General features: G+C 42.2%; 1 protein-coding gene and 1 long non-coding RNA gene across 4 annotated transcripts in view; one reads left to right on the forward strand and one right to left on the reverse strand.

Annotated features, from left to right (window-relative positions):
* Positions 1 to 19460, reverse strand: part of LOC127378526 (prospero homeobox protein 1) — a 37058-nt gene extending 17598 nt beyond the window's left edge. Inside the window, exons 1-5 of the mRNA XM_051427416.1 lie at positions 19038 to 19460; positions 15308 to 15725; positions 14452 to 15084; positions 12818 to 14065; positions 7912 to 8019 (exon numbers count right to left, since the gene is read on the reverse strand). Coding sequence (XP_051283376.1) covers positions 7912 to 8019; positions 12818 to 14065; positions 14452 to 15084; positions 15308 to 15658 — 2340 coding nt within the window. The 5' untranslated portion in view covers positions 15659 to 15725; positions 19038 to 19460. The remainder of the gene's footprint in view (positions 1 to 7911; positions 8020 to 12817; positions 14066 to 14451; positions 15085 to 15307; positions 15726 to 19037) is intronic.
* LOC127378538 (uncharacterized) overlaps positions 1 to 22777 on the forward strand; it is a 184572-nt gene that overhangs the window by 65570 nt on the left and 96225 nt on the right. The gene's annotated exons all lie outside the window — the stretch shown is intronic.

The raw sequence follows: 22777 nt of genomic DNA on the forward strand, positions 1-22777 counted from the left end.
CGGCCCCTAGAAACCTTCTAATCAAACAAGAATGACCCAAATATTATCTTATTGTTATGCCATCATGGGCTTTCAGAACGAGCCAAACCAACATTAAACAACTCTCTTCAAACACTGCTCCAGCCCTGCAGGCCTCAACAGTACACTGCAAATAATGTCCCCCAAAACAGGACAGCTAAACTATTTTTTAGCCTCTTTTGTACATTGTTTGGATTGAGTTATGTGTTTTGAATATACGTGACCAAAAAGAATTCAATCAATTCAGAGTTAGAAAATCATGTCTACGCTTTCATAACAACATCTAGAATACACACAGTAAGTATGTGTGTGATACCTACTTGCCCCTTTGCATTTTCATCTCCTCCTCATAAGAAACAAAACATTCAGAAGAAAAAAACACAGCGACAGCCCAGTGAGAGAGAGAGAGAGAGAGAGAGAGAGAGTGTGTGTGTGTGTGTGTGTGTGTGTGTGTGTGTGTGTGTGTGTGTGTGTGTGTGTGTGTGTGTGTGTTCAGTGAAGGGGAAAAACGGCTTTGATACGGAGATTAAGCTCGGTATTGTTACAAGACATTGTCTCACAGGAACAAGGGATGAGCGAGAGAGATAGGGGGAAAGAGAGAGAGAGTGAGAGAGATGAATGGAGGGAGGCAGCATGGAAAAAGGAATGCAGTGAGAGAGAGAGAGCGAGAGAGAGAGCAGAGGATGACAGAGAGGGAAAGAGATATTTTTTCAGGAGCTGTCAGAGGGGGTGACATAATGGAGCATAATTGGGAGGGTGTGTGTGTGTGTGTGTGTGTGTGTGTGTGTGTGTGTGTGTGTGTGTGTCTGTGCGCAGCACCAGGAAAGGAGTTGGTTTTACAAAGCATGGTGTGACGGGAGGGGAACGTGTCTGTGTGTGTTTGTGTGCGTGTGTCTGATTTTGACCCACAAAAGAGTTGCACGAAATAAAGGATAACTCAGCAATTAACGCACAAACATACACAAGACGACGTCATCGGTCTGTCCAAAATCACATACGGAGCAAACCATCATGTCACAAACAGCCTCTGATACGCAAACAACATTTGTACGTAAATTAATACTCAGAAAACCCCACAAATACACAACCCACTCCCCAGATACCCTCCAGTTACTCTCCATGTGCAAATAAAGATTGTACAACTTTATACAGTTTATATGGTCTTTTCTCTTCATGGTTTGCTTCTGCATTCACCTGTAAACACACTATGTCTTCTTTGACGGCTTTCTATGTGGAAAATGCGTTTCTGTTTTACTGCTTTTGTTGCAGTACCACGGTTGACCACCGGGAAAGACTGGCTTCAAGACTGACTTTGCTCCACTGTACAGATAAACTATCGCAGTGTACAGCCTACTCTGATGTCCCCATGTGTCGCAGTGATGCTTTGATGAACGTAAATCTTAAAGGTCCAGTGTGTAACATTTAGGAGGATGATTTCATTAGTGTATAATCACCTGAAAATAAGTATAGTTATGTTTTTGTTGCCATGCCATGTTGCTACAGTAGCCCAGAACGGACGGACCAAATAATGGGTCGAGATAGAGGTGTTCAGTTGAAGTCTACAACAGTAGATGCCTATAAATCCTACACACTGGTCCTTTTTTAATGAAGTTTGTCCCGCTGTGTATCACTTTTTGAGTGACTAAGTGTGTGTTTCTCAACCTGATCATTTTCTTTCAAAAGGCAGATATTTCAGGAATGACTTCACATTCATACACCCGGCCATCCCACCACCTGCCCTCCCACCCACTCACTGTCCCGTCCAGCTCATCACAATCAGCACAAACCAAAAAACAAGAGAGACAAAAGACAGACAGAGAATAGAGGTGGAGGGGTAGTGGGGGGGGGCAAAATGCTGAGCTTGAGGAATGCCATTTTCTGTTTACAACGAAAAGGGGGAAAGAGAGAGTGTCAGAGAAAGTGTCAGGGTGCCTCACCCCCTCTCTCCTTCCCTTGATGGCGGGTGTTGTCAGCCCCCCCAGGCCATGTCGGAAGGGCAAACACACATCCTTTAAGAATCTGCCCACTTCAACCGGATTCGTCATAGCTCGGCACATTTTATAGAGGACAGCGTGAATGTGCACAATCAACATAAATCTACGAGTTGTGAAGGTTTCCTGTGGATCCTGGAAGAATAGCTGTTGTAGTAACTTTTTAGAATTATGTTTTGGGGCATTTCTGCTTTACTAGACAGTTTACACTGCAGATAGGTTGTTGTGGTGTGTGTGTGTGTGTGTGTGTGTGTGTGTGTGTGTGTGTGTGTGTGTGTGTGTGTGTGTGAGACGTTTAGTGGGCAGTTTGAGACATGGTGTAAAATTCATAGTCATATGGGAGCCATAGTTTATAGTAGTTTTGAATGTTGGTTTAGAGTGCCAACATGTTTGGCATGCTACAGAGAAAGAAGCTAACTAACTATAGACCACACAGTTACTATTGTTTATAGAGTTTTCAATCAACTTCCTTCAGATTTGATCTCAGATTTCTTAATGCTCGTGTTGACTTACTTCATATACATTTTACATTTCTCCCTTTTTACCTGTCTTTTTAGTTATAAACGCTCATAAATTTACTAGTGCTGTCAAACGATTAAAATATTTAATCGCAATTATTCGCACATTTTTATCTATTCTAAATGTCCCTTGATTTCTTTTTGTCCTATTATTTTTTCTCATTTTAATGCTCTTATCAACATGGAAAAGTCGATCGGCTTGCTTTGTGCAAATGTTTTTTTTTTATTGAAAAATAATCCATTGTCGCCTGGCTTTGACGAGGGTGCGGAGAATACGCATCAGCTGTGTGCTTGGCCATCAAGTGGTATTTCAGACTGGACGTGCTGCGATGATAGCTCAGTTCACAATGACAAAACACACAGATCAACTTTTTAAAAGTAAACTTTCCATTCAGAATATTATTGCCATCCATTTTGGCGTCTCGCGCTCGCCATCCACTCAAAACTTAACGTCTACTACTCTTAAACAAGTGTGTGCGGCGTGCCTGTTGTTTTGTTTCCGGTCTAGCTAGATCTGGTGTGGCGTTGTAGTTTTTCTAACGTTACTAGTTGTTGCAACAGCATGTGAAAAAAACTACAAAGTGTGCTAGGCCAAAAAGAACGTTAATCTCGCGATAAAAAAATTGAAGCCGTTAAAATGGGTTTGTGTTAACGTCGTTATTAAAGTGTTTAACCGACAGCACTGAAATTTACCTAGGTTTCTTTACTGAACTCCATTATTTGGCAACGTTTAACACAGCCAGATCATTTTCCCGGAAAGAAATAAAAGCACACGATAAATTATTGCCTGGCCTTAGTGACCTTAAACCCTGTTGCTCACAAAACAGTAGCAGTTCTCAATTTTTAAAATAGTGAGCAATTAAGACGGTGTTGTTTTCCATTTAAAGACAGCCTAAATATTTAAAATATAGCCAGATAGATTTCATGCTGCATATCTCTGCCTACATGACTGGATATAGTGCCTCCACAGTTATTACAATTCATAACAGACATAAACGTAAAACCTGGGACAGATTTAAATGCTTTGTCATCTAGAGAATTCAAACATTTAAACATGGTAATTACTCAAGTTCAGTTATATCGGCAGACAAGCTGTTGCTGGTTCACATCCTGACATCGCCAAATTGGCTGTGTAGCTCTAATTGACAAGACGGGTGAGAGGCGGGTTGGACGCTAATTGATTCCTGCTGAGAAGGCGGCATTGAGATGTCATTTCAGCCTCTCAAGGCAAGAGTCTTCAGGGCTCTCGCTGATAAATGTGTCGTCGCTGTGTGTGTAAGAGCGAGTGTATTTAAAAAAAAAAAAAAAAAAACTCAGCTAGCAGGGAACTTGTGAGTGAGAGTGAGAGTGTGTGTGTGTGAGTCGGAAGGAGCTCCCTGAGCCGGCGAGCATCTAATTAATCCTAACTACTCCAGTCTTAACGAGGGCTTAATTACTCTCACTGACTCTCTCAAGACGAGACGGCAGCAACCTCAGCGTCTCATGCTAACATATATGATTGTCTGGTCAGAAGGCAAGAGCTTTCACTACGCAATTAAGATCCTGTATGTGTGTGTGTGTGTGTGTGTGTGTGTGTGTGTGTGCGCACTTGCTCATCTGTGCCTAAAACAGTTGTCAGCTCAACCCACTTCCCACACTGAAGCGAGGCAGCCATTGTGCATAAAAGGCTCATCTTTAAGAACCAGTTTTCCCATAGACAAAGTCCATTCAAGTCCAATTAGGGGAAGCCATTCAGGGCCCTAATTCCCTTACAGTGAATCTGCCTGATCCTACTAACACATGCTACTTATTGTTCCATGGGAAGGAGGAGGGAGAGAGGGGGGGAATAGGAGTAAGAGACAGGGTGAGAGACAGAAAAAGAGAAAGAGACACTGACCCGGATTTTTGGAAAATATGGTAATGATGAGGGTAATGAATGCAGTGGGACAATGAAACAGGACACACACATACACAGACAGACAGCAACAGGGTGCTCTCTCTCACTCAGTCCTCAGTGTGTGCGTGCGCACACACACACACACACCAAAAAGCCTTGAAAAGAACAGCCTCGCTCATCATAAATAGGATTATCTATGATTCATTTCATTATTAAGCAAAATAATATCTGCAGAGTTCCACCCACACACAAATATGATGGATTATCTGGGATTACGACTCAATTAAAACCAAATTTGACTATAAACCATTATTTGCATAATGAATAATAAGAAACTGAATTTTCGGGATAGGACTGTAGATATATTCTTATTGTCAACAAACCCCATGAAAAGAATAAAACCAGCTATGAATTACTACTAACAAGACTGTGTATCCAAAGGCTGATATATGTTATTCCTCTGTGCCATAGACCTCCAACACGTCACTGAGTTACACTTTACACTGGGTAACATGTTCCTTCCTTACCCTGAACACGCTGTAGTTAAGGCTGAGCAGTAGAGTCTGCCATCCCTATGCAGCATTCAAACTGCCTACTTACACAGGGGGGATTCACAGGAAATGCAGGCTTGTAATTCAGCATTACTGTTTTTAATTCTATCTAATTGATATCAGCCTCACTGTTTACTGTTTACTCTCTTAACTCCATATCCGAGCTGTATTAAGTAATTGCTAATGCAGACCTGGGGACTGGAAGCTTCAGGATTATAACATCAAGGATTTGTTTTCTGCTGTTTATTGTGACACAACTTGTAGATGTGAGAAAGAAACCAAATGTGTAAAAGCAATTGAGACCTGGTTTTCTTTGTCTACAGAATAAAAAGCTCATGTGTTGCCATCGCCGTCAGTCCCACAGCTCATATGTGAAATTCCAATGGAAAACTGTTTCCATTCCAATAAATCCCAGTCTTGGTGGTTCTCCCTTCGGTTGCAGATCGCGCCTGTAATGCCGTCCATCTGCTGAGCCAAGTGGCTGGCCAAAGCACTGCAAATATCTCCTAATCTAAATTCATGTTTGTTGAGATGAAGAGATTAATTGAATATCAGTTTGGAGATAAACCCACAGATTGGAGACTAGATTAATTTTAAAAGCTAATATCAATCTCCAAAAGATAAACTCATACACTGAGCCTATGCATTAACTCATTAGTCCTAATTCATTCATTCTCCAAATTAAACCCCAAAGCCACATAAATATCAAGCATATTTACTCAGATAACTGAAAGTATGATTTAGACATGATAAGTAAGCTGATTATGGAAAATGATCAATGTCAGCACATAACAGTTGTTTTCTTTTTCCAGTTTGCAGTGTGTGTGTATTACATTGTATTTAGCCTGAAGATGATGCAGTGTTTATAGCAACGAAAAAGATTTTTGGAAACCTTTTTAAGGTTTACAGTTGAAAGAGTGTCTCAGATTTAATTTGTTTTAGTTTTATTTCTACACATCATCACTTGACAAAAAAGCATTCCCGTCACTCTTATTTAAATCAGGATTTCTGGGAAAATCTTGACTTTTTGGAGGGATTAAAAAGTTTTAAAGCATGTTGCTTTGTCAGGTTTTTAATAAGTAGTTGACTAAATTCAGCATTAGCCACTTTTATTATCTCAATCACACTAAACAGAATAAATGGATACTATAATACCAATTTTTAACACCTAATGGACTCCCAGTTAATGACGAATCAGACACACATACTGGGAGCAGGTAGGCTTAGCAACCTTGTGTTTGCCTAGCAACCTGGTGTCCCAGCGACCCTTGTTGCCATGGCACCCGATGAGGATGTGGCACTGCCACGAGGAAGTGGTCACCACAGATATGAGCCAAAGGGCAGCTGGTGTGTGTGTGTGTGTGTGTGTGTGTGTGTGTGTGTGAGATGCGTGTGCTGCTCATTTGAATACAGTGTCCTGAATCTGTAGAGGAGCCGTATGCTCCTTTGCAAAACACGTAGCAGCCTGTAAACACAAAACAATCAGCGCCTTTGTTTTGAAGCTGTTGTTCTGTTGTCATCCCTTGCATTTGTTTGTCCTCCCCTCGCTCCCTCTGTCATTTTCTCAACACCCCCCCCCCAAAATGCACACACACACACTCCATCATCTCCTTTTCCCTTCTAACTCATTTTTCTTCTCTTGCCACTCACTCTTTTCATATTTCTTACTGACTTCATTTTATTTTTCCATTTTTATTCCTTTTTCTTTATCTCTACCTGTGCATCCTGTCATCAGTTAGATCAACACTTAGACTGATTATCAGTCGTGTTTCTGTGTTAAAAGAAACTTCAACTTCTCATTTTATGTTAGTGAGAGTGAGAGTGAAAGCGCTGCTGTATAGAGAGGTTGAGATCAGTGTGTGTGGTTTGGGAGGGGGGGGTTACAGTATGTGTGTGAGAGGGAAAGTGGGCGTTTACCCCCCCCAACCCCAGGCCGATTAAGGCCAGAAACTCTAATTATGCTACAGAGACGTGACAGACTGGAGCACCCATCTGCGCTATAGGGTCTCTCAAACACACACACACACACACACACACACACACACACACACAGTAACAGAATAACATACACAAACAACCAAACTGAATAATAACGCACAACAATATGCACAAAAGTCAGAAACTGATGACTGTGAGGCTATCGGAGAGTGAAAGTTGGTGAGGAGAGAAATGAGATCAGGGGGAAAAAAAAAAACAATCTGTAACCAAATGTAAAACCCAAATGCTTCACACAAAGACGCACACCTGTTTATAACAGCTCATCTGCCCCATCTGTCACTGAAAAACACACTGATGTGATTTTTGAGATCTGATTCCAGTTGAATTCCCATCATTTTGTATCCACACTCAACCTGATCGTGACTGCAAGGCTTCTCTTATCACTCGTCTATTCAAGCCAGAGTATGAGTCACTTTTTCCTATCTCCTTACAATTGTATACATGCACATTGTGGATTTAATCTCAACATGACTCAATTCAAATCTACAATGGAAATCTGACCTTTATTATATCTATAACTACACTAAAACCATATATAGTTCTGAGTATCCAAGAGGAACTTGAGCAAAATCATATGTCTCTTCTGTTATGTGTGTCTCTTAATGTGCTCTTGCATGATCAAATGAGAAGTATATCCAGTAAACAATGATGTAGCTTTAGCTTATGAAGGGAGAAACTAAATCAGAGTAGAGAAAGATGACTTTTTGTCTTTTCTTTTTTGCACCCATCATTCATTAATTTGCTGCTTTTCAGTTTGTTGCGTAAATGAGTCTGTTTATATTTAGTTTAAGCTGTATATTTCATTGTTTTAAACCCTTGCTGAAAACTTATTTATCTCCCACAATCTGGAGAGAAATAAAAATACTTACATAGACTCACATATGACAAATGTAACAGTGATGAGAGAATGAATAGTAGAGAAACACTAGGAAGAAGAAAAGGACTGGGCAAAGACTTACCTTGACGTCAGAGAAGAACATTTTGAGCATGTTGGAGGAAGGGTAGCGGGTGTAGAAGAACATCAGCTTGGCCTTCTTCAGGTGGTTGGGAGACAAGCCCTCCTGAATCTGAATAAAACATGTTAAGGAGGCTACAAACAGTTGTTTCACTAAGTTTTCGTAGGACTTTAAGTCCAAGTAAATCATCTTCAAATGGTCTGAATAGTGTCAGTCGATGCACATTATAACTGCTTCATTTAAGTGATATTTTGGACTTAAATTCTGTTTTCTTGGCTGTACCACAGTAACAATCACAATGATTGTACGCTGAAAAGAACAGTGCATGCAGCTCCTCTAAAGCAATTTGTGGCTCTGTTCATATGGAGTATGATTAGGGTTAGAACAACATATTGGGAAAAGATAGATTTATTGTCTGAGGAAAATATTGCTGGGTAGCACAGTATCACTGTCCAATGTGAACCTTGCCTCTCACCAAATGCATGATGGCATAGCCACCCTCAACCAAGCCCCCAGGAAGAGCATTGGGCTTTAGGTTGATGAGGTGATTTCCCATAATTTCCATACACAACCATAAAAAAAAATCAGCTGTAGAATAAATGTCACCAACACCCTCACAAGACTCTTAGCATAACCAATAAAATTCATCAATCCATATCTGTATCCACAGAGTGATTTAGTGTCAGAGGTGGCTCTTTTCTGACGAGTGACCACTCCTTTAAAAGTCATGAGGGTAACTGCTGTCTAACACAACCACAACAAATTCGGAGCTACAATAAAAGAAAACCAGTTCTCTGGTAGGCGTGCCATTTTACACCCAAAGCAAAAGCAAACACGAGCACCTGCTGGCTTTGGATCAAATCACACATTCACTCCTGCATCTTGCCGACTCTGCAGCCCCGGTGTCTATCCCACTGTCTCAACAAGGAAAATGATAATTGTGGAAGACCTGGTTGCAGAGGCACAGTGTGTGCGTGATTGTGATTGTGTGTGTGTGACAACAGCTGTGCCCCACCACGCTGCCATTTCCCCACCACATTAACAGCCCCTATAATCTATCAGAGAAGATGAGGCAATCAATGGAACCCCCTGCAAGGTCAATTAGCACAGAGACAAACACACACGCACACACACATACAGAAACCCCAGGGGCCCTATATGGCTGGAGAGAGGAACAGGGAAGGAGGGAGAGAGGGAGCATCAGCAATCAGAAAAAGGTGTAAAGATAAAGAGAGAAGGAGCAGCTCCAGGACAGGAAGCAGAGGAGAAACGTGAAGCTTTAGTTGCTCTTTACTTTTGATGTACTGACAAAAAGGAGAAAAAAAAGTGACCAAGATTATAACTGAATGCAAAAAGTTGACCGTAAAATGTGATACCACAACACAGCTCACTTGGCCTCAATAACCGAAGCGAGAGGCGAGTCTTATTGTCATCCATCGTAAGCAGCATATACGTCAGGTCACCAGATGACAACAACACCATCACCTAGTTAACATTCATACCAACCTGTCACTATGTGTGTGTTTAGAGAAGATAATACATTGTGTTTTTGTAGCCTGTCTTGTTTTCTATGGAGGCACACACACACACACACACACACACACACACACACACACACACACACACACACACACACACACACAAACTACACAAACAAATACAATTCACCTCACCAACATGACACAGGATAAACAGTGTGAAGCAATATAATGCAAAAAAAGCACATGACGTGTATGTGTGTGTGTGTAATAGTAGCTATAGTGAGTCAGTGAATAAACAATGCAACTGATGCTGATCTTTTTTTTCTTTCCTATTAGTGTGTATGATGCACATGTGTGAATATGTGTGAATGTGTTTTGTGCAGGGCTCACTGTATCAGGTATAACTTGACCTTGCTGCCAGGTGTGTGTGTGTGTGAATGGGGGTGGTGGAAAAGAGGGAAGGGAAATTCATAAATTAATGGGGGACATCTGCTCAGCTCTGTATAAAGGACTAAAGATACAAAGACCTGAGAGATGTAGATGATGAGATGTGTGTGTGTGTGTGTGTGTGTGTGTGTGTGTGTGTGTGTGTGTGTGTGTGTGTTTGGGGCAAACAATTTTAACCCAACTGCCAGACTTTCTTGAAGCCTTAAATCCACCGAATTAAAAGTAGACAATATAAACCGAGTGACAACGCAGAGAAGTTCCAACAGAAACAACATAAATCACTTTCAGATTGACGGAGGACAAGCAGCAGGACAGGAGACGAGGTTTATGTTAAATGTGGTCTTTCTGAGACAATAGCTAAGAAGTTTGGCGTGTTCTCAAGAGCTACAAAGCTAGACAAAGCTACACTTAAGACATTGCTGATCCCAAGACAGCTTTAGAGTGTTTGGATTACACAATATAATGTGCAATATATCAGACAGGCAATTTTGTAAATGTATTAATGTGTCCTATATGTTTTAGTTCATTTACCACATAAATGTGTGTTTAGTTGGCAGTAAAACTACTTGTTAATTTAATATCATGACAGCAATACTTTCAATAAACTTTAATATAATTCAAAATATGATCTAGTTTAGGTACTGCAACTAGATGATTACACACAGAAAAGTGCTCAGATGTCATACAAATGCACTTGAATAAGATAACAGTCAGGCGTGAAACTAACATTCTGTTGATTATCTTTTCAATTAACTGAGTAATCATTTAGTCTATAAAATGCCATGAAATAGTGAAATAAAATACCTGTCACAATCACAAAACGCACCAACAGTCCAAAAGAAAACGAACAGCAACACATCCTCACATTGGAGATGCTTTTTGCTCTTTTGAAAATTGTTTTCGATTAAGTTTCTGTCCATCCACTATAATGATTAATCATCATCATTTCAAGACTAGCAGTATCACTACAGTTTGTTCAGAAGTTATCATATAATATTAATTCATAAATTGACTGAATTCATAGTGGGAAAATAAATTTCTTCTGAAAGTGAATTAACTCTTTTTAAAGGATTGCTGTTATTAAAATTAAATCAAACATTTTTAGATTCTTTTACCTACAAAATAAAAAAGGGAGGGTTGAAGGGTGGTCAATATCTTTGAAATACTAATGTCCAATTTCAAAGACTTTTTTTTTCTTCCAAATGAATGGAAAAGCATTTTGGAATGAAACGGCTCAGCAGGATCAAGAGACGTGTCAAATATTTCTTTTTTAATTAAAGCAACATCTAAATTGGCTTTGAAGACGACACTGTGATCACATCCCCATCACAGCTGCAAGGAGTTCCTATTTGTTAGGTTCAAAGTCTTATTTTTCTTTTTACTTTGTTCTTCAAGCGTGCATGTGTGCATTTGTTTGTGTGTGTGTGTGTGTGTGTGTGTGTGTGCATGTGTCAGTCAACGTGTGTGCATGCGTAGTGGCCGGGAGAAGCCCTCTTCATATGAAAGGTTAGGAACGAAAAGATAAACAGCTACCTGCAAACACCTGTCCGCATGCACACGCCATGAAAGGGAGTGTTTGTGTGTGTGTGTGTGTGTGTGTGTGTGAAAAGAAGCAAAACACACACAGCTACCGATCAACTGCGAGCACAGGCCAACAAATGAAAGCGAGTATGAGCGACCGACGACAGGGAGGGAAACAACTAGGAGATCAGCGTGTACATTTTAGATATTACACTTCTTATGTTATAACACACACATTTAAAAGCTTCCATCGATAGGGCCAAGCATTCACCTGTTCCTCTCCCGTGCTCTTTGAAATATGATTAGCTTTGAGCTCCTATGTACCATGTCTTACCCCCCCACACACACACACACACACCACACAGACACAGAGAAATATGATTTGCTTTGAGCGTTTATGTACAAAGTCTTTGTGATGAAAGAGAACCTAACAGCACAAGAGTGTCTCAGACAGTGTGTGTGTGTGTGTGTGTGTGTGTGTGTGTGTGTGTGTGTGTGTGTGTGTGTTGAAGAGGGAGCTCTCTAGCCTTTCTCAGCACCTTTAAACACCACAACCTGCTGCACAGACTTAAAAGAGCTTGAGAGAGCAGCGTGCGACCTGTTTAATCTTCCCCCTCTTGCAAGACCCATCGCGCCCCGTTTCATCTTCCCCACTCAGCGAGGAAACAAGAGGGTTAGAGCAGGAACCAATTAATGCAGATTAATTGATATTAAAGACTTTCTTTGACTACTGCCTGCTGCTGCTGCCGCCTCTAAGGGGCCTCAGTGTGTTTGACTGTATTAAAAATGTGACTCTTGTGGAGCAGGGAAATCTAATTATTGCAGATTCCAACTCTTTCCAAGTGAACAAAAAAGTTAAAGTAAGAATGTTCTTTATACTAACAATAATTATCCTTTACTTGTGTTTAACAAAAGTAATATGTCCTTAATAAAATAATCTGACCTCATTTAATTAAGTCAAAAAAAGTCAAATGACCCAACGTCAAGAAGGAGATTTCTTCTTTTTTATCACCAAAATGATAATGTATCATGATATATATATATATATATATATATATATATATATATACTCAATATTTTAGGGTCATATTGTCCATTGTATTCTCTACTTATCTTGCAGTTACTATTAATTGAATTAATTTAGTACTTACAGGAAATGAAGCAGGAGATGCATTGACAAATGTAACAAACTAAACAAGAGATATAGGGTATGCATTCAAAACTGTGAGTTGATTTAGTGTGCAACAGCTTTAAGCATACTGAATCTTGTCCGCAGTGGATACTAAAAACCAGGTCAGAATTAGTATGTAGTATGGAGTTGGGACACAGATCAATTCTAATCTCAATTCTCTTAAGACCAAAACCTAACCTAAGTCTAAAAGCTTCTTTCTGAAGGTGTAAATCACTTCACAACACTCACTCACATACACAGGTTCAATACCTCACAGTATTAAGGATACGGTGCTGCCTGAGTAGGGCGATATGTCGGACATGTCTTGCAGGTCCCCACACTCTGATTTGATGAGGGACAGGGACAGACCCTCTGGCCCATGTTGGCTTGGTGAGCTCTGCCTGTGGTGGTGGTGGTGGTGGTGGTGGTGACTGAGGTGGCCCCCTCCAAGTGATGCCATTTTGGTTCTGAGGCTGACAGTTTCCCGGGTCATGTCCATGGAATCGGGGGAGGACCGATGGTGGTCTTTGGGCCCTGGAGGGTAGCCAGCTCCACCACCGTGTGACCCCAGTGGGTTTTGAAAGGGATACCCCATAAGGGGAAGAGGGAATGGGTGGCGAAATGATGGAGGGCTAAACCCGAGCGAGGCTGTGAGGGGAGAAGGGTGGAGGGAGGGATGGTGAGGTGGAGGAGGAAGAGCGGAAGAGAGGTTGGTGTTTTCTCCTCCACCTCCTCCACCACTCTTGCGCACCACCAACGGCAGTGCCTCTGTTTGGTCGTTGGGTGTTGGCACACCACTCAGTCTGCCGCTCAAACCACCAAAGGAATCCAGCGGGCTTGGGACAATTACATCGCCGAAGCAGTGCAGCCTCTGGTTGGAGGAGTGGTAGTTAGGAGTGGGACTGCCGTCGCCATTCATACTGAGGGCCAGGGCGCCACCGCCAAAGCGTGAGTCTGGGGTGAGGGAGGGGAGGGGACCGAAAGGTGGAGGGCAGGAAGAGGATGAGTTGGAGGAAGAGGAGGGTGCAGCTGGTGTGCTGCTGTGGCAGCCATGGTGATGACTGACGGCCTGCTTGGGCGAAGAGAAGCCCTTGACGACGGTGTCAACGACTTGCGACACGGCACAGTTCAGCTCCTGCTTTAGGGTCTCTGCTAGCTGCCTTCCTCCTCCTCCCCCTCCTCCTGCCACTCCCCCTCTCCTCTTCAACACCCTTTCTCCATTCCTCTCCTCCTCCTCCCTGCCGTCCACATCCTCCTCCATTTCTCCATCTATCAGGGCCTGTTCTCGGAGGAGGGCTCGGGCCCGGTCCAGGAACAGACCTGGGTCTAGCTCAGACAGATCGTCGTGGCTGTGTCGCCCTCTGTCTCTGTGCCTCTCCTCCAGGCCGTCAGATCGGATACTGTCCTCTGACAAGTTGCCGTCCTCCTCTCTTTCTCTACCTCGGTCGGCCTCTCCGCTCTCGCCATTCTCTTCCTCTTCCTCTGTCTCTGAGTCATAGATCTGGTAGAACTTCTCCTGAAGTTGACGTAGCTGTTTCTGAACAACAGAGGATAGAGAATGTTAAAGAAGACGTCTTCTGAACCCTGAAGGTCACCTGTTACCATAAATATACTAAAGGAGATATTGAAATAGTACAGTATGCCTTAACCCACTTGGTGGACTGAACATTTTTTAAGCAAACTCAGTTTGTTGCACCATTTTTGTTCTGCTATACTCTGCGCTATTGCATGTGCATCTACGCCACTGAAACACTGAGCTCAATGATTTTCTATCACAGCTCTGGCTTTCTCTAGGTACAGATTCAAGGAATAGGATGTCATGTATTTACTCCTTGAATCTGTGCCACTTTGAAAAGTTGGCCTTCCTTGAGACCCTGAAATCCAGGTTTCTTCATGCTGCTCATAACATCATCTGCTACCAACCTGCATGTCCTCCAGCTGCAGTTTGAGCTGCCGTCTCTCTTCCTGTCTCTGCTCCTGCCTTGAACACACCAGCTGGGTGAAGCTGTGCTGCTGCTGTGGCAGGCGCTGCTTTCTCTTATTTTCCCTGTAAACCTCACCAACGCTGACCACACCGCCCCGCGAACCTGGAGAGCTCAGGAGGGAAGAAGGGCCGTCACTTCGCCTGTGGTCATGGCTGCTGATGTTGTGGCTGTTGCCGTCTCCTCGGTGGTCATTGCTGCTGTTGCTGTTGTTGCTTCTGTTCTCATTCTCGCGGTTGCTTTCTTGGTTGTGGTCGCCAGCGTTTGGCCGGACCAGTGGCGAGTGACTCATACCGCGGATGATGTTTTCCACTCGTGCGCGCTTTGCACGAAGGTGCTCATCCGACAGCCTGTCCAAGTCGAAGGAGGAAAGAGGGAGTGACTGAGAGGAAGCGTGGGAGTTATGGCTCGAAGGAGGCGGTGGCCGCCCGAAGGTGGAGGAGGAGGACGGCGGAGGGGGAAGAGGAGGCCCAGGAGAGAGGCAGTCAGAGGGGCTATCCTGGTCACGGGAGGAGTTGCTGCAGGCATCCTCGGCCTGGATCTCTGAGCCTCCACTGGACAGAGCTCCACTCCCCTGTGATGGAGGACAGGAGTACTGAATTAATAAACAATTGAAAAATGTAATGGATCAATGGATGGGAATTGAAGACTAATTTAGTGGCCTGTGTTTGTTGGAGGAGTAAAATGCAGGTTGATTCAATGAAATGGCGATGCAAACCAATCATTAATTATCTAAAACTGAAATGAGTTAATTGACTTAACACTTCACCAGTCCCTGTAATTGTGTTTGTGTATACCTGAAAGCCAGAGTCACTCCCTCCATTCTTTCCCATGTTATTCTTCAGTAGCTGAGAGATGATGGTCGCCCCAGGGAAAGGCATTATGGCGTCTTCGTACGAGTTGGCCCTCTTCAGCAACTTCCTCAAAACATTTGACTTCTCTCCGTCACCGTTGGTACCCCCATGGCCGTGACTGACAAGCGAGCAGTCTCCGTCCTGATCGATGCTGTGCGATTGGTTCATGCTGTCGAGCAGGGTCTCCCTGGCGCGGGTGAATATCGCGCTACCCACAGTCCTTTTCACCCCAATGTCGACACGTCGGCGCTTCGTCTGTCTGGTTAGGAGGGTGGTGCTGTCATGATCAGGCATCACGCAGGGGAGCTAAACGGACATGACCAGGGGTCCTCACAGACGCATGCAGGATGAGAGGAGTTACCTGGTCAACAACAGACAAATAAACACATATCGCTATGATTAATACCTTTTCAGGTCACCTGGAAAGTGCCATTTTGCTCCAGAGACTATTAAAGGTTTCATTCCCAGAATGAAATCTTGATCATTTGGCAAAATTCTGCATAAAAAGATTATTTTTCAGTCAGAGATAAGTCCAATCATTGACACTGGTAGATCAATTTAATTACTCTTCATTATGAAAATATAGAAAGGAAATTTTCTGAAAATTATTTTCAATTGTGAGATATACTAGTGCTCAAATTAAAACCTAAAATCAGTTTACTTGGTCTTAAATGTTTTGTTGTATTTAAAAATATCAGAATTATTTCATAGAACAAGTTCTCCACACTTAAGAGATATTAGAAGACTACACATAAGTTTTTTCTTTCCAACATAAACGTAGAAATCTTGTGTAAAAATCCCCAATTGTGAACCATCACAAAAAATTCAAACAATTCAAACCAAAGTGTCTGACAGAAATGAATGTGGCAGCCACTTTTTTCGATCGCTCACTAAGCCAAATTCAAACAATTACACTTAGTACATGTCTTGACCAAAAGCCAAGGGAACCATTGAGAGAAACACACTTTTTAAAATAGTTCAAGGAGATATTCCCACAGAGAAGTAACACCTGCCTGTAAAACCCAAAATAATTTCCCATTTCCTCCTCCTCTCCTGAGGGGCAACCTTGATTTCTGCATCTTGTGAGGAGCTGTGAAGAATTGACAGGCTCTCTCTTATTGTCAAAGGGATTTCAATACACTCTAAAGAAAGAAAATGATTTTTTTTGGTGTGCTTTCTTTTTTACTTTTTCAAATTATTTTTTTTCTTTAAAAGGTACTTTTTTTTTTACATTTTTAAAAGCAGTGAATTTTTATGTTATTGTACTTTTTTGTCATGAGTGAATATATCTCAACAATTATATTGTAAGTGTAGAGAGGGGACACCTGTGGTGGTGGTGAAAGCACCTCATAAAGGTTATGTTTCTCTGTTGTTGCTCTGGAAACACCTAAAACTATCTAGGGGTGTTGAAGTGAAATGTTGAAGAGCTGGCTTTATTCATATCCAGAACTATCACCTATCAGTGGATTAGACTGACTGAGATACTTGCAAAAAAATCAGCAGAAAGTACAGGATATCCTAACCTTTCAGAAACAAAAGTCCCTGGCCAAAGCTAAATTAAACCTTTTTAATATTTCTTTCATCTTTAATTTAGGAATCAAGTCAAATGGACAAAAACATTTCTATGAAAGGCATCACAAAAAATAAGCGTTGGCCATTTTTTAAAAACGGGTTGAAGTCAGTATTTGCTCACACTTTACACATACACACACCCGCTTGCAGGCAGCATTTTCCTTGTAACATGTTTGCATCTGTTTTGCAAGTGATTTCAGGGTCAAGACTATGGAAATATTTCACAAATTAAAGCTGCTTCCTCCAACAGTTTGGTAGAGCAGTTTTAATTCCACAGTTGAAGGGACAGAAATATATTAAAGAGAGGCAGAAAATACTAACTCCGAGTTATGGTGTTGTACACGAGAGGTGTTCAGAAAAACACTCAGCCCCTCAACACAGTGCCCGGCAGTGACCCAGATACTCGCACTCACACATACAGTACATGCATACACACATTGCTCTGTGTTTGCATTATTGGTTCCTCACACACACACACACACACACACACACACACACACACACACACACACTTACACGGGAGGTAGAGAGAGTGCAAGGCAAACAGTTTAGATTAGGGGGTCCAAAGAGCTTGAAAACTTGGCTATTTTGAAATTTGTGTCCGAGGTCAGCTTGAGGGAACATCGGTGTGAAACCAGCAAATGTTTCGTGTCTGCTTTAGTAAAACACAAGACAACAGAGGAGGAAAACGCCTTCATCACCTTTTCTGTGACTAATATCTTAAAAATCAAAGTTAGACTCAGACTTAGACTCTTGCTGCAATATACCGTGTTCAAATAGACAAGAAGTTGAAAAACCTTTTGCGTTTATGTTCAGTCTGTGAAAGGTGATGTGAGAGTGTGTGTGGTAAAACAGAAACGTGGGTTTTAATCTGAATTTAAAGAGCAGGAATAACTTGCTCTGCAATTGAGAACTGAAATGGGAAGTAGCTGTAGTAGTAACTGTAAATGGCATATTTCCATTTAAAAGGTAAGCCTGTGGTGGCTCATGGCTAAATGAAATTCTCTTTGTTGAAGGTATGACGTGGAAAGTAAAGCCTGTTAGTTTTAAACATTATCCGGATGTTTTAACCTTATAGAAATACTAAAATTACAAACAGAAAAGGTCTAAATGATTTTTGTTAGTAGAAGTTCTTTTTTTGTAAAAGATGGAGGTTATAATCAGCACACCTTGTACTTCCTTCTGCATCTCAAAGAGGAACCAAATAACGTGGTTATTACTGATAGCTCCGGTGAGAAGTGGATCTGTAGTCCTCGCTGTACTGACTGTGTGCGCTCTGAGCGCAGAGCCCCGCTGTCCAGAGACAGAAATCCCAAGTTGTTACATTTACGCACGGCAGGATTATGGACGGCAAATATACAGCAGAACATGCCGTTTATTCTTTTATTATCAAGCTTGTGAAGTTTTCTTGAGATAAATCAACTTGTTTCCAAAACACTTTGCTCTTGTTTTAACGATGAAGTGTGAGGAGCCTCTGTGGAAACAAAGCTGGATGCTGAATGACTTCACCACAGATCAGTAAAATGGGCTGGGAAGACGTTTATTTGATTTGGAAGCAGGAGCGTTTTGTCTCTTATTCAGAGTTCTGTATGTGCTTTAATTAGAGAAGAGTTCAATTACTTGTTAATCATCAGCTGACCGAAAACTACCACGAAACCCAAAAGCAACGGCAGGTGCGTCAATCCCTGCGAGCTGAACTCTGCAATGAACTGCCACTGACAGTAAAGCGCTTACCAAAACCTCATTTCCCCCCCTTTTTTAAAAAACTTTTTACTTTTAAAACAGACCTCGGGCAGAGGTTTTAGTGGACGCTGACTCGCCGACAGAAATCACGAGCGGTCTGAGATCAACGCGCATAAAGTCGGTACGAGCAGAAACAGTTTCGGGAAATAGTCCAAAATCCAACTAACCCATGTGGATGCGCGATGTGTGACGAGGATGGACCGTCTCCATGAACTAACAGTGAAAGTTAAGTTACAAAGAACAGGTCGGACAAATCACACACACACACACACACACAGACACACACACACACACACAGACACACACAGACACACAAACAATATAATAATAATATGAACTAATACATGTTTGTACTTACTTCTCTGTCGAGGGTTTCTCCAAGTCGGTCCGTCGAAGAAAGGGCGAACACAAGAGACAGATCCGCACTCGCCGTTAAGATCAATGCCGTAATTTACTACGGCAAAGTGGAGACGTATGCGGAGCGTGCGTGCGCGCGGGCGTGAGTGTGTGTGCGCGAGGGAGCGAGAGAGACAGCGAGAGAGAGAGAGAGAGCAAGAGAGAGAGAGAGGGAGAGAGAGAGACTGCTCTCGTGCGCCGCTCTCCTCCCGGGATGGGAAGTGTTTAGTATCGAGCGCACCCGGTCCGTCCTGCACTCTCGGTTCGTCGCGAATCCCGCTTTCTCCCTCTGAGCGACGGCAAGACTCTCAATAAGAAACAAGAAGAGACGCACATGAAGGATACGTGAAGACGTTGCGTCACTGGCCCCTGAGTGAGGTAACGGCTCCACCTGACCAATAAGGAAGAGGAACCGGGGACAGTGGATTTTATTTATAAGGAGCCCCCCGGAAAACTGCGCGCAGGCAGAGCGGAGAGGGAGAGGGAGGAGAGAGGAGCAGAGGATGCGGAGGGTAAACTCAAAGTCTGCTTCACCAACCTTTCTCATGTGCGGAGAAACTGAAACGAATCTTTGTAGAACAAATGTATAGTTTAATTTAAACCGGATTGTGAGGACATCGGTTTAAGCAATATTTATTTAGTTAGTTTGTTTTTCTTCTTAATTGATAAGTCATATTCCATTTTGTATTAAAATACCAGTTTAACAAATCAAAGCAGTAAATGGTGTCATTCAATAAAAACAACTTTCAAAAGTCATTAAAAAAAATCAACTTTTCATTATTTGCATTCTTCAGCAGCATGTTCGCTCAGCTCCATTCAGACTTTTAATAAACACAGACTTTAAGTTGATCTCTTTCTTTTCATTCCTCCTCATCGATGCTCTTTGTAAGTCAGAAACTATAAAAAGAAACACCTCTCGTGCCTTTGTGCAGCTGTAATTGCGTGTGCGTAATTGGGGACAGCCGTGCGCCTCTGCGCCAAAGAAAGTTCTCCAAAAATGATAGTAATAAATAACACTTTTGATGGGGAGACTCCCCTGTTCTCCACAGAGCAGGGGTCAGGCAGCCCCCTGGAGCTGATAAGGAGTTGGTGTTTTGCTCACGGACACTTCAGCAGAGCGGAGGCTTGCTTCAGCTGAGGAGTCTCCACAGCGCTTCTGGAGACTCCGAGAGCTGTAAATAAAAACACAATCACAGGAACATGCAAACAATATTTTAAAAAGACAAACACGACGAGGCCTTTTTAGGAAACAGGCTGCTTTAAAGATCCAGCAATGAATCCTGCACCGATTTTTCATTTATTGCATAGAAATATCAGCTTTCCTGTCACAGTTTCTATGAAATACTCGGAGCTTTTAATTCGAGTTAGACCTAATGAAATACAATTGTAAAGGTTTGGAGTCGTATGTTTGTTCTATGTTGAGTTAACACGCACGTTCCTACAGTACCAAGGCTCACTGATGACCGATTCACCGCTTTCTATGATGAGTGCGCAGCTCGGGAAATACAAACCCAACAGAATTCTTTCACAGGACGCATCGTGTGTACCCTGAATCCCACAGACCGATGACTAAAATCCAAATCACACACACAGAAAACAAATGTATGAACCGAACTGCGGATTGTTCAGGGAAGTTAATGAGAATAATTTACACACAGAGGGAAATGTCCGTTCAAACAAGACAGTGGGTGTCCAACTCTGTCTCTTTGTGTAAAACAGGTGGGGAATTCTGTTTATGGAATAAACATAGAAGCGTATTAAACTGTTCCTGAGGGGAAAGTCTGAGGCAGATTACTTCCCATAAGAACCTCAGGAACTGAAGAAAAGAACGAGGAAATGTGTGAGAAAAGTGGAACTATATAAGGTCAACATTTTTGGATTGTTTTTTTTTAAAAAACCGTATCAAGCTGAATTAGATTGTAGACTCGTTGCATTAAAGTAAATCAGCAGTGTGTGTATTTCTGCAGTGTGTGTATTTCTGCACAGGTATGCAGAGCGCTCTCTGTCTGTGTGGGCCACCTCATGAAAAATACCTTTCTATTAATAATAGCGCATGTGTAATTCAAAGTTGTTGATATGGAACATTTTTTTCTTGAAGGGTGATGCCCCCCCCCCCCCCCTCATTCAAACCAGGTCATTTAAATTGGATGCGGGATTTCTCCATTATCACTCAATCGGCGGACCCTCTCTAACAAACGAGCATCGTCAGAGCTGTGCATCGAAGTGCCTCTCATCCAGCATCTCTCCTCTTAACTTAATTGCGCTCGGGGATAATCGGCATTTGCACGAAGTTATAATTTCAACTACTCTGCAGCTGTGCCGTGCGGTTTAATTTGTAGAAAAAGAGAAATATTAAAACCCCGAAATGTCCGATAAATATTTCCCCCGAGGAGACAGATGTGTGTTCCGTGCCGCACAGGTTGTGCTTGCATGCAGAGGCGAACAGGCCCTGTAATATAATGATCTCTTGCCAATTATTTGGCACAGACATGGGAACTTAACTTCACCACAATGGCACACACAAACTTTATTTTTTTTTCCGCCTAACAACGCGCCATAAAAGCTGTGACCTATTTGAGCGACGGCGCCCTGGGTGATGCCATTTTATACTTTTGTATCTGCGTATATATCTGCGTGCTGTTTTAATATTTCTTTCATCCTTAATTTAGGAATCAAATGACGTTTAGGGAAGACAATAAAAGTCCAACTTCTAGAAATCAGCTTATGGAAAAATATATATTTGCGGGGGGGGGGATCCTCTTTCCTGACTGTGAGGCCAAAATAGGAGGTGGGGGTGTGCGTGGATATACGGATTATCTCTGTAAAGAGGAGGGGACAGTGTGGAATTTCGCTTATGAGACAGATTCGCTGCTAAAAATGGGAGGAATGAGACAGTACTGAAAAATTAAATAAAGATTATTTACAGCTGCTGGATTAAAAACAGCCACATAATAACAAATACAGGATGACAAATAATCCCAAAATAGTGTAGATAATATTTGTCTCATAATTGTGTGCTTTCACTTACTAGAAACTATGATTAGTAGAAGTTGTTTTCACAGTCAGGAGTAGAAAATAAGTGTATTAATATTTAACTCCTTGACCTGCTCCTGTTTACTTACCTGATGTGGCAATGACCCCCAGTAGTGGGTGTGTGTGTGTGTGTGTGTGTGTGTGTGTGTGTCAGAGAGAGAGAGTCTGTTACTCAATGAATTAGAGAGTCATACACACACACACAGGTATTTATGAAACAGACACAAGTAAGGTTGAAACCGAGAAAGAGCAAGTGTGGGATTGTTTGTGTGTTTCGGTCATGGTCAGTCACCCTGAACTGTCCCCACAGTTTACTCAGAGCAGCCGAACACCCCGGAGTTACCTTACAACCCAAATACCAGCAGTTAGGTTTTTAATCAACCAGCCACTGCTAATATTATAGGATTTAACCAAAGAGCCAAACTGACAATCCAAACAAGGACAAGTCATGGTCAGACAGCACAATGCACTTTTAGCTGACACTCTCATCCATAGTGATAGAACAGTTTTCCCACTAGAGGAAAGAGACGGATGGAAATTACCCCTGAGCTAGATTTTAGAGAGAGCATTATCCGCGAATGCTTTTTGGACCTTTTTCGAGCAATCAGTGTCAATATTTTGTTAAATGTGCGATGCAAGTGGAAGGAGGAACTAGAAAAATGTCACTGG

Source organism: Dicentrarchus labrax, unplaced genomic scaffold (assembly GCF_905237075.1).
Source record: "Dicentrarchus labrax unplaced genomic scaffold, dlabrax2021, whole genome shotgun sequence".
Lineage (NCBI taxonomy): Eukaryota > Metazoa > Chordata > Actinopteri > Moronidae > Dicentrarchus > Dicentrarchus labrax.